General features: G+C 34.5%; 1 protein-coding gene across 1 annotated transcript in view; it reads left to right on the plus strand.

Annotated features, from left to right (window-relative positions):
- Positions 1-234: 234 nt before the first annotated feature.
- Positions 235-14,327, plus strand: part of LOC142353189 (uncharacterized) — a 137,166-nt gene continuing 123,073 nt past the window's right edge. Inside the window, exon 1 of the mRNA XM_075405406.1 lies at positions 235-1,798. Within this exon, the coding sequence (XP_075261521.1) occupies positions 1,232-1,798 (567 nt within the window). The 5' untranslated portion in view covers positions 235-1,231. The remainder of the gene's footprint in view (positions 1,799-14,327) is intronic.

Raw genomic sequence — 14,327 nt, forward strand, 5'->3', positions numbered from 1 at the left:
CTTGACAAAGTTCTTATCTAACTGCTAAAGTGTTTGCCCCTCCTGATCAGTAAATATACATTGTTAAATATTTGTCACCTCAACTGTAAATATCCTAACAAATAATACTTATATGCAGTTGTACCTATACCCCCAAATCTCAGCCCTCCCTCCCCCCCCCCCCCATTCGGTGGTACGCTTGTATGCCCCCCAATTAAATTACGTTTACCCGAGCACCTGAAAAGCTCATGCTTTGTTTACAAAAACTTCACCCGGGTTTCCTCCAAGTTTCGGTCCGCGCTTTCTTCTCATAAACCTAACGAGCAAGAAATTAAAACCCTTTATTAATCATAACTTACTTATAACTAGCGCTTGACTTCTGAAAAGTACTCTATTCCAAATACAACTTATTACATATTGTTAGCCAAGATTTATAACCGTCTACTATCTTAAAAATAGTATTTGTCCTGATTTTACACAATTCGCATCTATAGTATAGTATATTCGGAAAATTCATAAATTATCATTTTTATCTAAGTTATTACACGTTTATAAATAAATTAACATTGTTGATGCTTTAATGGGACTTAATCAAATCGAGTTAATCAAAATTTTGCTCTCAAATTTTCAGATCGATAATGCAAATTTAGCTTCAAAAAGTTTAACCAGCTGTTCGAATTTAAATTCATACTGTGACCCAAATTAACAATTTATCTTTTGTGGTCAAATTCTTTTTCATTGTTAGCTAGAAAATTATTCATAAATTTCAGCAAGCTAATAGTTGTTTACTAAAGTTGAGATGATTTCTTTCAAACCATTATTAGAACATCAATTTTTTTTTCCTTAAGATTATCCATAGTCCGTTGATTAAAAGGCGTGCTTACTTTTCAGTTCGATTTGAAACGGCATTTAATTTTCCTAACTATCGATTTGGAAAATGTCTGTAAATTTTGAGCGATATCATAACGTTTGCTGTTATCTACTTTCGTTTCACAGCTTTTGATTTGTGTTGATTTCAAGGTCAAATTTAACCAAATATTTTTCAAAAAAATAAGAGCAATCCTTAAAGGTTTTAGGAACCCTGCGATCAATTCTGGGTTCACAGAATTATTTGTCGCTCAAAATATTTATGGAAGTTTAATAACAGATTATAGCTTTTTACTATAACATATCTTTGTACTTTTGCTAAAATTGCGAGACCTCTATTCAACTTATTTACTAGAAACATTGGAATTAACGGACATTATTAATCATGAGCAGCGAAAGAAAAACTCAAAATAAGAAACTTTTTTACTGTCTTCAGAGTTTTCTCACCGCCGAGAACGAACAAACTGACGACGACACGACACTAGATCCGAGATCCAACAGACCTCGTCGTCGAAGACGCCGATCCGAACCATTTGATGCCCTTTTTCAGAGCAGATCCAGCAACGACCCCCCAACTTACCACGACTTAGATGACCACAATTATATCCCTAACTTTGTTGATTATAACTACACTAAAACTAGTTATAACTTACAGTACTCTTTAACGACTTTTAAAGAGTCGAGTACGACTTTGCTGGACCCGAACGAAGCTGTTTACGGGTTTAATTCGTACGTCTGTGACTACCTAAGTTTGAAAAAGCGAGGCGTATTTGGGGAAAATATGCCAGGTGTTGACCCGAAAGATTTCACACTGCCTCTGGTCGGTGCAGACACCCCGGAAGGAATGCCTGGAGCTGTGGGTGGTAGTGGTGCGGGTTGTCCTGGAAACCATTTTGCAGCCGGATTCGTGTGTTCCGGTGTTGGCTGTACAGAGCACGGAGACGAACCGGAGGTTAGTTTTAAGTTAATAAAAATGCAAAAAAGTTGCACTTAAAAATGTTTTATTATTGTTTGTCTACCATCTCGTCAAAACTGTGAGGTCGAGTTATTCTAAAATCGTCGTGTTAATGTTAAAATTGTCTGACTTCTTCAATTTTTTTCAGATAAATTTCTAAAATGTCAATAATTCAATTAATTTGCTTTACTCACATCATAATAGACAATTGTTTATAATATATTGTTTATAATATATAAAAAAAAGAAGTGAAATGTTCAGCTGTAATTTTTCTCGTTATAATTGTGTAATCGTTATAATTTCATTTCATTCCTATAGTAGTTCCAACCTCCAAATTTATATATAGGAAGTTTATAGTAGAATGGTTTTATATTTTTAATTTCAATTTCGGCTGATTGATATCTTTTGCGGAGAGGTACGAATGGAGTATCAACGAGAACCTCTTGAAAACGGAATCCATCCTTGAATAGATTTTTTTAAATTTTTAATTTCTAGAAATAAATTTGATGCCGGCAATTGTCAAAACTATTTTTATTTCTGACCTTTTCATGCATTGTTCAAACTAGAATTTTCCCAAACAATGGGTTCAAAATATCTGCTGTAATATGCAGCAGCATTAAAAAAAAGGGGTAAAAAACTTTGAATTTTTTGTTAGAGTATTTCAACGGAAAGTGTACTAAGTTTTTTGCGGTCTCTTCTCCTCTCGTATGTTTGTTCATTATCTCCCCCCCCCCCATAAAAATGGTTATACATTAGAACAGAACGCTTTCTTTGCAAAACACAGCCGATGCCAATCGGACTGTAGAACCTGAACCAATGATTATCTTACAAATCCAGTTCCAGGGAACTTCCAAAATTAATGAAGAAAGAAAAAGCTCAAAACAACTAAAAAAAATGAAAACAACTTAAAAAAATGTGAAGAATATTACATGGACGATTATTTTTCTATCAGGCCGACGGATTTTTTTTAAAATTTCTCTCGAACGAAGTTTATAGCAATTATTGTAAATGTTTTGGTCTTTTAACGCCTTGAAGAGTATTGGCATTACGCAGATTTTGTTTAGTTGAAGCAAGTTTCTTAAAACTTCGAATTTTGAAATTCTTTAATATTTATCTAACATTTTTCGAACACATTCCTGAACATTTGAAAAGCTCACTTCTGTGTCTGAGCATTGGATTTTCACAGTTGTTTCATTTGTATCGTACAGTATAAGGAACTGCTGGTAATTTTAAAAGTGAAAAAGAGAGAGAGTATTTTAGACCAAATAAGTCCTTCCAGCCTATCTAAACTACTGACCAACCGCCTCCCCCTCCCCCACCTCACCCCCGACTAACTACACCTAACAACCCCTATACCTGCCTACTCCCTGGGCAGCTATCTACCCCCTGTCTACCCCCCCCCCCCCTCAACTACGTTACCCGTACCATCCTCCTCCAGCAACTTACCCCTCGAAATACCCCCAAACTAATCTCTACATATACCTAACTCTCCCACTTTATACCTATCCCCGAAACTACCTACGCCCCACCCCACAACACACGCGCACACACTCACACACATACACGCACATTACCACATTCCTACATAAAAGTTGCTTTTTCCAATAATTATTGCTATGTTTTTATTTTATTTATATTGTGAAATAAGTAGAATTTGTACGGAGCCTTATTTGCACAAAGTTTTGAGTCGTTAACGGATTTTTACCCACCAATTTGTTTGTATGCAAATTTTTCGTTTGACCATTGACTTGAAAAAATTATATTAATATATAAATATATTTATTATATATATATATGTATATATATATATATATATATATATATATATATATATATATATATATAATTACATTTATATAGTTATAACATCGTCATTTGAAGCCCATCCCTAGTGAACGTATTTTCCCCACCCGACTGAAGCAGTCTGAAATAGGTTAGAGCTCTAAGCAGTCGTTTGATAGCAATTCTTCTGACTTTGTCGGTTATGTTCGCAGTTTCGATTTGAATTTTTAAATCACCTAACTTTAAATTAGTTATTTCAGCTCGAATTGTAATTTATTGTTCTGTTTCTGAAGTGCTTTTTCTTTCATATGTTTCCGAGCTTATGGAGCAAAGAAAGCGAAGAATTGTTTAGATTCTGGCAAACAGTGCCTTCCTTATATATTATATAACGCATTGCCTCAAAGTTTGACAAGCCTAATCATTGCACTCATTACTTTCTTTACTATTTGAACGTATTTTGCGATTTAAATACCACTGGACCATGAATCAAGCGAAATGTTATCCTTTGCAGTACAATTTTATCCCTATCGATATTGACTCAGTTTCAGAAACGCTTACTTGGTTATAGAGATTTTTTTTCTCAAAAAATTAGTTTAGCTACATATTGAAGCTTTTCAAAAAATTACTGTTCCTGCAATTAGCACTTGAGCAAATTTGGCATAAAGTTGGATTTGCTTTTAGTTAGAACTAATCAGACCATATGTCATTCAGCCAATAAAGTTACAACGTTTTTATCTTGTGCCTATTCAAATATTTCCTGCGCCATTATTATTACAGGTATAAAATGTTTCTTTCTTTTTATTGTTGCTCGTCTCGTTACTTTTCTTTTCTACGGCCTTTTTTTAATTTCAGATCTGCAATTTTTTCTTTTTAGCCTAACTGCTCCGTTTTCTCTTAATTAAATGATTTTCTTACGGTTGCTCCACAGATCTTGCTGTTTATTTACGTTTCTTTTTGGCATAGTTTTAGGACAAACAGAGTTATCAAAATTTGCTCAAGTTCGCTTTATCAATGCAGTTATTAAGGAAGATATGTTTAAAAAGCAACTTTTGCAGAACACGCATTGCAATAATGAAATCAATATTTTTAATTTTATTTTAAATGGTCAAATGTTTCACATTTTCCGATACTTTCTATTTAATTTCAAAGTTTTTGCAGTAATAAAATACAATTATTCCTATTTGACTCCTGTGGTTTTAATGAAAAAATTTGTTTCTGGGCCGTTTTTGTTGCGGAACTTCGCCCTACCTGCTTGAGTGGTTTCATTTTTTATCTTCTGAAACATATTTTGGTGAATTTGAGGACTTTGAGTTGCTGTGTGGATATCGTTCCAGCCACATCCGAATCTAGTGAGCTCTAAGTATACTGCTAACCAAAGCAACTTAGGAAGCAGAGGTTTGTGAGCGTTAAGGGAGTTTTCTATCCATAATTTGTTGCACTCTCTGAACGTACTTCTTGCCTTCGTTAACCTAAGTTAACTACATTCAAAGTCAACATCTTTCCTTTTGTTGCAGAATGTTTCGTCCTACGCTATTCGATTATGGATTTGGACTGGCATTGCTCTGTATAGATTTCTTACCACTGTTTTAAAAATGTGCTCTTCTATAAATAAAAAGCAAAAAAGATAAATGATGGAAAATTGATAATTGATGTTTAAAATTTTAAGTGGTGTATGCTTTTAAAACTTTTTCTTGCTGGCGTAGGCAGTTTTGAAAATCAAAACATAGTGGTAAATTGTGTCCTACACGTGTGATCGTACAGTTGAGCTTTTGAACTTGATTGCAGCTGTAATTTTTGTCAGTTATTTTATGTAAAATATTGGCCAAGGGGTTTTTTCCCGAATTACTGTGAACGGTTACATTCCATTTTTCGTTTAATCTGTTGCATTTTTTGTATCAAAAATGAAAAGAAAAAATATCGGTATAAATTTTAAAGTGATTGAATGATTTTCTTTCAGTGGCTCATATCTTTCCGTGGTAATCATAAAAAGGTTGCGTAGGTTTTATTTCTCTCTTGCAAATATTTTGAGGACTCATTTTTCGGTAATCAAATGAGATGAAAAGACGTTTAAGGAAATGCACCGAACGAATGGAAACCCATTGTTTTTCTTGTCCTTTTCGTCACCCTAGGACACAATAGAGAGTTCTGTGACACCAGATGATGATAATGTTACAAGGTGGCAAGATTGGTTTCAGAGTAGTTTGTAGTTTCGAGCTGGATCTGCATATTTTTGTTCCGAGCGTAAAATAATTGCTTGTAAACGAGCGTAAATATACCCATATTTTTCTCTTTTTGTCTGATCTATAATTAATTTTTTGCTTGAACATCTATTTTTTGCACTTACTGCGTTCTCTAGTTTGTACAAAAGAAATGTCATCGATTCTGGAAGGAACGGGACAAAATATGTATCACAAAGTTGGCATTAGTTTCAGTAGAATAGTTTTTTCATCGTTGTCGTTTCTGCATAAACAATTATCTGGTCAGACTTCAAAAATTTTAAATGACGGTCAAAAAGTAATTCCGAGTAAAAAAATTGGAAATTAATTTATGTAGAACTTTTTCATCAAGCATGTGCAATTTTTCAAATCATATTCCTTAGTATTAGCTTCTAAGAGCTTGACAAGTGCTTCAATATGTTACTCAGAATTTCGAAACATCAGTTCTATGCCACGTTCAGAGGATTGAGTAAGCAACTGCGTATTTCTTTTTTATCTTTGCTTAGATTCCTATTTGTGGTTAATACTAAATCACAACTTCGTTCGATAGCATTTTTTTTAATAAAATCTTTCTGAGATTTTTAAAATTAGCTCAACACTATTAATTTTATGGAAAAATTGAAAGATGTTGCTGCTGTCTTTTCAGCTGCTGCTACGATTTTAATAGGCTCAATTGAAAGTTGTCTGTTCAAAGGTAAATTTTTGGAATGAAACTTATTTGACGCAATAATTGGTTTCAAAATGAAAGAAATAAAATTTTTTCAGTATATCTGTTTAAAGAAGCTATCAAACTAGCAAGACTTCTGCAATATTTATTTTTTTAAAAAAAAAATTTGCATTCGAAAAGCAACAACCTGAACCTGTTCTCATATCAATGTCAAATCTTATCCTTTGTATGGATTCTATTTGAGAAGATCAACATCTTTTCAAAAGCTCATTATCAGTATTGAAAGATTGCTGTTAGTTTTTAAGAGTTACGTTTTGAAAGAGAGATTGTTAAGATGATATTGTCTCGAGATATGGATTTGTTTAATTTGCTACATGAATGTCAATACCAAAACATGGTATCTGAAGATGCGAAAAAGCAATAAATTGCTAAAATTTGAGTTTTTCCTCAGTATTTTCTCGTCTTATTTTTGCGCATCGTGAGCTTATTATCTCTTTAAAAGTTTTTATAATTCTTAACAACACAATTTAAGGGTAGGACATTTCTCAAAAAGTCAAAAACTCGTTAACAACCGCGAAGTCTTCAAGACTCTTTTATTTTACCTTAAATGGTCAAATAATTTACAGATTCCTATACTTTTTAGTTAATTTCAAAACTTTTTGCAGTAATTGAATACAATAATTTTTATTTGACTCCTTTGGTTTTAATGAAAATTTTTTTCTGGGCCGTTTTTGTTCCGGAATTTTTTTTACCTGCTTGAATGGTTTGATTTTTTCTGCTGAAACGGCATATTTTGGTGAACTTGAAGAGTTGCTTTGTGGATATCGTTTAAGCCACAGCCGAATTTAGTAAGCTCTAAGTAAACTGCTAACCAAAGCAACTTGTTGAGCAGTGTTTTGTATTGTGCAGGGAGTTTTCTATCCATAATTTGTTGCACTCTCTGAACGTACTTCTTGCCTTCGTTAACCTAAGTTAACTACAATCAAAGTCAACATCTTGCCTTTGTAGAACATTTCGTCCGTTATCGAATATAATTTCGATTTGTGTTCACAATTTTATTTTTCTTCGAAAAATTCTGATGAAGTTTCTCGTTTCAGTTTTGTATAAGGAAAAAATTTTTTTCAACATTTCGTTGTTTTTGATATAGAATATGACCACTTTTTATTTCAGTCATTAATTTAAATCGTATATCACAGCTTAGTCATAAACGTTTTCTTAAAAGCGCCTTGGCTAATGCTAAACGCATTATTTAAAAAAGCTTTTTCAACAACGCAACACGAAAAAATTTTCAAATAACGCAACACCTTTTCCGATGAAACGTTGCGAGCTGTAAATAAGATCCAAAACGAGATTGCTCGAGGCACTGGTAGTACTAGCCAATAACTTAATGCGTGTCAGCTGGATCAAACTGCGATTTCGTAGTAACAGAACGTTGATTATTAAACATCTGCGTCTAGTTCGATTTGACCTTCATTTCGTTGAAATAGTTTTTTATTTGTGATGATCAAAACAATCTTTTTCTGAGGAAAATAAACTACACTGATAGTTGAGTGACAAGCAATATTTTAAAAACAACTTGTTTGTTTCATGGTGGACATCGGAATTTTTTTATTTCAGATTTCCAATTTGCGAAAATATCTGATTTACCGGAGTTACTAACAATCTGGATTGATAAATCTTAGAAAATACAATCAGGAAGGTTAATTTCAGAAACATTTGAGTTCTGTGCTGTATAGTTATAACTTTTATGATGACTTTAACTTTAGTGCTTGGGGTTTGTTTTGCAGATGCCTAGATAGTGTCCGAGTAGATAATTTGCAATAATTAACTCCAAAGAATCTGTACAAAGAACCTTATTCGAAGTCTTTTTGTTAAGAAAAAAACATCTCTATGCTGCTTTGATGACTTTGTCTGGGAAAACCACGCAAGTACTCAACAGGGTTTGTTTCAAATGGAATCCTTAGTGAAATACCAAGAATTAAAGGGTATTCAGGCCAAAGAACATTGTCACTTCATATAAGACCAACAAACATAGATTTACTTTTCCGACATAGATGCAAGTTTTGAGAGAGTTGCAATATTGCTTAGTAATTTGAGAGAACTCTTTGACCCCTTGAGTGTGTTCACAAGTTGTTAATAAAGATCAAGCTTATGTTTGTGAATTCTTCTTTGGACATGAGTATCAAGTTGTGCCTATTAAACTCGATGAAATGGAGAATGTCGTGATGGATCTTGGGGAAAGTAAGATAAGTTGTTTTTTAAAAAAATGTGGGGAGGTGGGCAATTTGATGCAAGGCGGTTCACACCCAAAAGATGGTATTAAAATTCTTACTTAGCGAAGGAGAATTGTCCTGAAAAAATTAAAATTTTCAAATCGCCTTATTACAATTGCTTATATTAGCATTAAGTTCTCCTTTTTAATAAAAAAAAAATTGCTCGGCAAGTCAGAATGATGATTGTAAAAATAAGTTATGGTGTGAAGTAATGATGGTAATTTTATGCTCAATTGTCCATTGCAAAAAACTAAGCCTGCTTAAATTTTTGTACTATAATTCTGGGTTATTCTTAGCTATATTTTACTCTTTCACTCAATATTCACATTTTACAGAAAATCGATTAGGTGCTTCTGAAGCAAATACATGTTGAATTTTTACAATAAAAAATGGTCTGCAATTATTAATTTAGCTTTAAAAATTCGTTGATTGATTATCTTGTTCAATTGTTGATGTTTATTATCATTCCTCCATTTCAAAACGAACCATCCGATATAAATCGAAAGAAGACAGCTGTTTAGCAAGAGCATTTTATGAAGTTCTGTTGTATCCCAGGGATTTTTCAAGATTAAGAAGTATTTTGTGATGAGACACAGCCAAACTTGATGACATCGCTGAAGTATTGGTTAGGACAATAATCAGCATGAAAAAAATACAATTAGATATCTATTTTGTAACAAAAAATTTACTACTGAATTTAGGTTCATTTATAATTTCTCTAGAGTACTTCTATACAACCTAAATTGAGTTTGTTAATAATAAACATGGTGACTGAAAATATCAGAAAATTGTATTTTTTTGATGTTTTAAACAAATGATGTATAGCTCTCTTAGGGCGTTGATAGGTTCTAGTTATCTAGAAGTATACGGTTCACCGAAGCACTGGGAAGTTCGGGTAGGGGGTCATTTTTCTGCTCATAACCTGCTTCCTCCCCTCATTTAAACCCTTCCCTAAAAAACTGCTGTCCTTTGTAGGTTTTAGTACTTTAGTTAAGAACAACCAATGTCAACCGGTTTCCTTTCGATGGAGAGAATTTTGTCAGGTTGTAGATTTGGGCCTCAATTTGAGTTCACAGGTTTTGTTTCTCTGCTAAACTTTTTTTGGAACAGAGCTTTATGTTCTCTTGAACTATTTGTTTTAAAGATATTTTGATCTGGATTTTGCGCTTTTTAAAAACAATTACGGCAACGGTACGGCAAAACCACAAAACGGTTTCTTAAAATCTGCTGATTGGTAAAAGCTAAAATCAAGCTTACATAATTCGTGTTCGAAAAAAGAAAATAAACAAAATTATCTCTGGGGTTATCTGTGGGGTGGGTAACTATTTTTGGTTGAACTGTCTTGATTGTTTAGCATGAACGTTTTTATAAAGTGCTATTTTACCGCGGAGTTTTTGTTGTCCTCTGAGTTTTTGTGGGTATTTATTAGCGCTTTCTCGTATCAATAAGATTAACATAGATTCAACATAGATTGAATAATAAATGCTCTAGCAGACGAATAAACTTTTAAATTTCATTTTAACAATAATTTAGGATTTAATGGAGGATAATCGCGATGTATCTTTTTCCATTTTTACATAGCGAGAGCTTAACTCATTTCTATCAATTGGCTTGAAAGATTAAAAAGTACTTCGCTATGGGACAAGGCAAAACTCAATTATCTTTGAATTATCAGTTTGAACAGAATCGAGCAATAACGGAAAAACACAATTGGACATATATTTTACAGTTTTCTACAATTATTTCTTTCTTATTACTAAAACTCTCCGTACTGCTGGCCATCGTGTTTTTAATTCAATTGCAACCAATGTCAACAACTTGTTTTCGAGAGAATTTCGTCAGGTTATTTTAATACGGTTTCAATTTGAATTCTTATTTTTTGAATTTTCTTCGGAGAAGTCGGTTTTTTTCTCATCGACAAGCACCAACTGTAATGGTGGGATCCAACCGAGATTTTTTCTTCAGCATTTATTTTTTTAAAGCTTTGCTATCCATTTGTTTCACGCAAATTGCCTTTAACATATTTTGATGAATATTGACCAAAACTTATAAAGGTAGGTGGTAGTTCTCAGATTGCAAAATGTGTTTTCGAACGTCTGTTTGAAGTCAAAACTCATCCATATAACTTTACATTTGAACTACCTTAAATTTTTCTTGTCAAATATTTCCGTTTAGTGTGTGATGGAGCTTGTTCCGGAATGTTTCACTTTCATTCCTGCCGCTGGTTTTCAACAGGAATAGCAGAGAAAAAATCATCCGGTTGATATCAACCGTATTTTCTAGATTACAAATTGCTAAGATTTTCCGCTCATACAGTTTTTATATCAGTTTATGTTGTCGAGAATACTATTTTTGGGGGGCTTTTACTGTTTTTTTTCATGATTAAAAAATTTTTGGTTTGAAAATATAACACGCTTAGTTTAAAAACATTTTTTCAGTAAAAATTAAAAACTAATTCTTTAGGAAGAATGTTGAGAATGTCGCTAGAATATTGAGAATCACAACAAAATTGCTAGAAAAGCATTAGAGTCTATTTCTTCAACAAAAAAAGAACAATGAATTGTCTCTCGACGTGCAAAGAAAATATGTACTCATCTACCTTTATGAAACGCTGCATTTGTTGCTCTCAGCTGTGTATTCTACTGAGAAGTTCTGTAACTCCTTGATCAGAGTTTAATTTTTTTAAAATTGCCGTTAATCATTTTCACTTTAAATGTGTTTTAACTCGGTAGAATCAATAGGATGGAAAGGCCAAGGGTTCGTTGCTAATTGTAAAATTGGCATATCTGATAAAAAAAATTATATGAATGTGCGCGCAGACGCCAGAGGGAGAAGCAAAAACCATAATTTAATTCAAATGTATATTGTAGCGACTGCAACCGGCGTGTAACTTTCAGAGGTAAAAATTAGAATGCGAATCTTGCAAAACATGCTTAATGCTAAAAACAAAAAAGAACTTACGCAAATTATGTCAAAATGTAAGAGTTGTTTTTCATTGAGTGTGATATAACAAAAAAATCCGAAAACAGGAGCCGCAGTTTTTGAAATTGCTCAAGCGTTATTTAGATGAAATAATAATTATCCATTAGCGAACTACAAAAATATGTCGAGTTTTGCGATTTCAAAATACAGTAATCTATCAATTACTCTAGAGGGAATGAACAAAGAGAGGATTTCCTAGATCCGAAAAATAATATAATTATTGAGTGAAAATTGAGTGAACCCCTCTCATGGCTCCAGATTAAATTAGCTAGTTTCAGAACTCCAGTACTTTCAAAATAAAAAAGGTAAATAAAGAATTGTCCCTCCCCAACACTGGGTGAATATTGGCTGGTCTGGGGGCCTCCCAGCACTACGTTCCAGCACTACCCAGGTAACTGCTGTCCATGAGCAGCTCAGTCGTTCACACCCTTAGCTTGATAGTTGTTTTTGTCTCTGAGTCGCTAATTTGATTAGAGAAAACAGGGTATGACTTCATTGGTCACTCAAACATCGAGGCAGAGAGCTTAGTTTGCAAGGTTGAACTTGACTTAAAGACGTGGAAGTCTATTTTGTGTTAAATTTAGTCTTCTATAGGAAGTACGTACAAAAAAATAGATAAAATATACGTTAAATTTTTCAAGCTACGAAATCTAATTATTGACAGTTGAATGAAAGCGCCATTAATAAATCGGCTGCATCGCTATCGGAGAGAGAATAGAGAGAGAGAGAGAGAGAGAGAGAGAGAGAGAGACGTTTTTATTTCAACTCTTGTACTTTTATAAGGAAAAATCTCTGGTGAAGAAGAAAATTGGTTCTCATAATCTGCAAAACTATGCTCTAACTTCTTATTCAAATGAAATTCAACACATTGGTACCCTTTTCTTTCTCCCCTCTTTCTACATCTATCTTTCTCGTTTCGTGAATCTTTAGGCTCCTCGGAGTATCGCAATTGCATCCGAAATTGATAGTTGTAGAATTTTAATCCCACCACCAAAGCTATCAATTCGTGAATCTGGAGGCTCCCCGGAGTATCAGAATCGCAATAGATAGTCAAAATGACCCGTGTCCGTAGTGAAAGCCACTGCAAAACCTGCAAAAGACCCATCAGCGACCGCGAAGCTGTCTTCCACTGTGTCTTTTGCGATGCATCTCACACCCAGCTGCACTGGAATGAGAGAAAAGGCTATTTATGGCATCCAAGAAATTAGCCAGAATGTTTTCCTTGTGTGCAATAAACAATAAGCGCGATCGCGTGCTCGACCAAATCGCAAGTACCACAGAAAGGGCAGATGTTGAAGCAATCACCCGGTGTGTAGAAGAAGTCAAACGAGAACTGGCCCAAATTAAAACTGAAGTTAAAGCGAAACCACCACCAGAGCTAACAAAAGCCCATATCCCTGCTTGGGTAAAACCGCAAAACCAGTCGATACCCAAAATGTACAACGGAGTCAAAGAAAACTACGACGGCATCCGCTTCCACGGCATCACTGAATCCAAGGCGGGAACCGGAAGAGAACAATATGACGAAGACGTAGAACAAATGAAGCAAAAATTTATCTTCCTAGCAATCGAAAACTGTCGAATTGATGATGTCAAACGTATTGAAACATATGTACAAAACAAAAGCTGATCAATCCTAGTGAAGGTCAGCAACGAACACCAACGACGGAAAGATCTCCTGTCTGCACACATGATTGCAATCTACGGAAAAAGAGTCTACATCTCCCGGGAACTCAACCCCGAAGAGAAACGGACTGAAAACGAAATTCTCCAACTCCGCAGGAGCCTACTGGACTCCGGGGTCAACCCCAAAGAACTACGCATCCAACACCTGAAGCTACAACATTGAATTGATAACAAATGGGTCTTTATAGACAACAAAGAAGAGTCGAAACAGAAAGATTCGTCACTCGAGTTCGATTTACTAGAAAACACCCAGCCAAAAAACAAAATGCTAATCTTCCACGTTAAAAACCTCCTCGACTTAAACAGACGACTGGCCTTCGCAAACTAAATTGCCCAATTGGGATAAGACATCGTTTGCCTCGCCGAAACCTGACTGACCGATGACATACCAGATGAAGCCCTCTTCCTCCGCGGATACGAAATCCATAGGAAGGACAGACCATCGTGCAACCACAAAACAAAACATGGAGGAGTACTCACTGCAATCAAATACCTGCCACAAAAAAGAGTAAACATCTTCTCAGAGCCGAAAGAAGAAGACATTGCACTCGCCGTAGTTGAACAACCTACAAAATCAAAACCAACAATACTCTGCTGCATATAAAACCCACCTCAAAACAGTCACTACAGAGCTAGCAAGTATGATCTTGAAACCTTTCTAAGCGAACTAAAAAGAACAGCAGCAGAACAGGAATCCACGATTGTCATCACTGGTGATCTAAACCTTGATACAGCTGATTGGGAGAGCATGACGTCCGAGGACAAGTTCGAGTAAAATGTGGTCCGCAATCTGGACGAAATGAACTTACAACAAACACTACCACATGGAGGCAAACCATCTTTAGACTTATTGCACACGCAGTCACCTGAAAGCATCAAAATCGTCCAAATAAATACCAAACTCGAAGCAGGGTAATCTG

Source organism: Convolutriloba macropyga, chromosome 14 (genome assembly GCF_964194025.1).
Source record: "Convolutriloba macropyga chromosome 14, txConMacr16.3, whole genome shotgun sequence".
Taxonomy (NCBI): Eukaryota; Metazoa; Xenacoelomorpha; order Acoela; family Convolutidae; genus Convolutriloba; species Convolutriloba macropyga.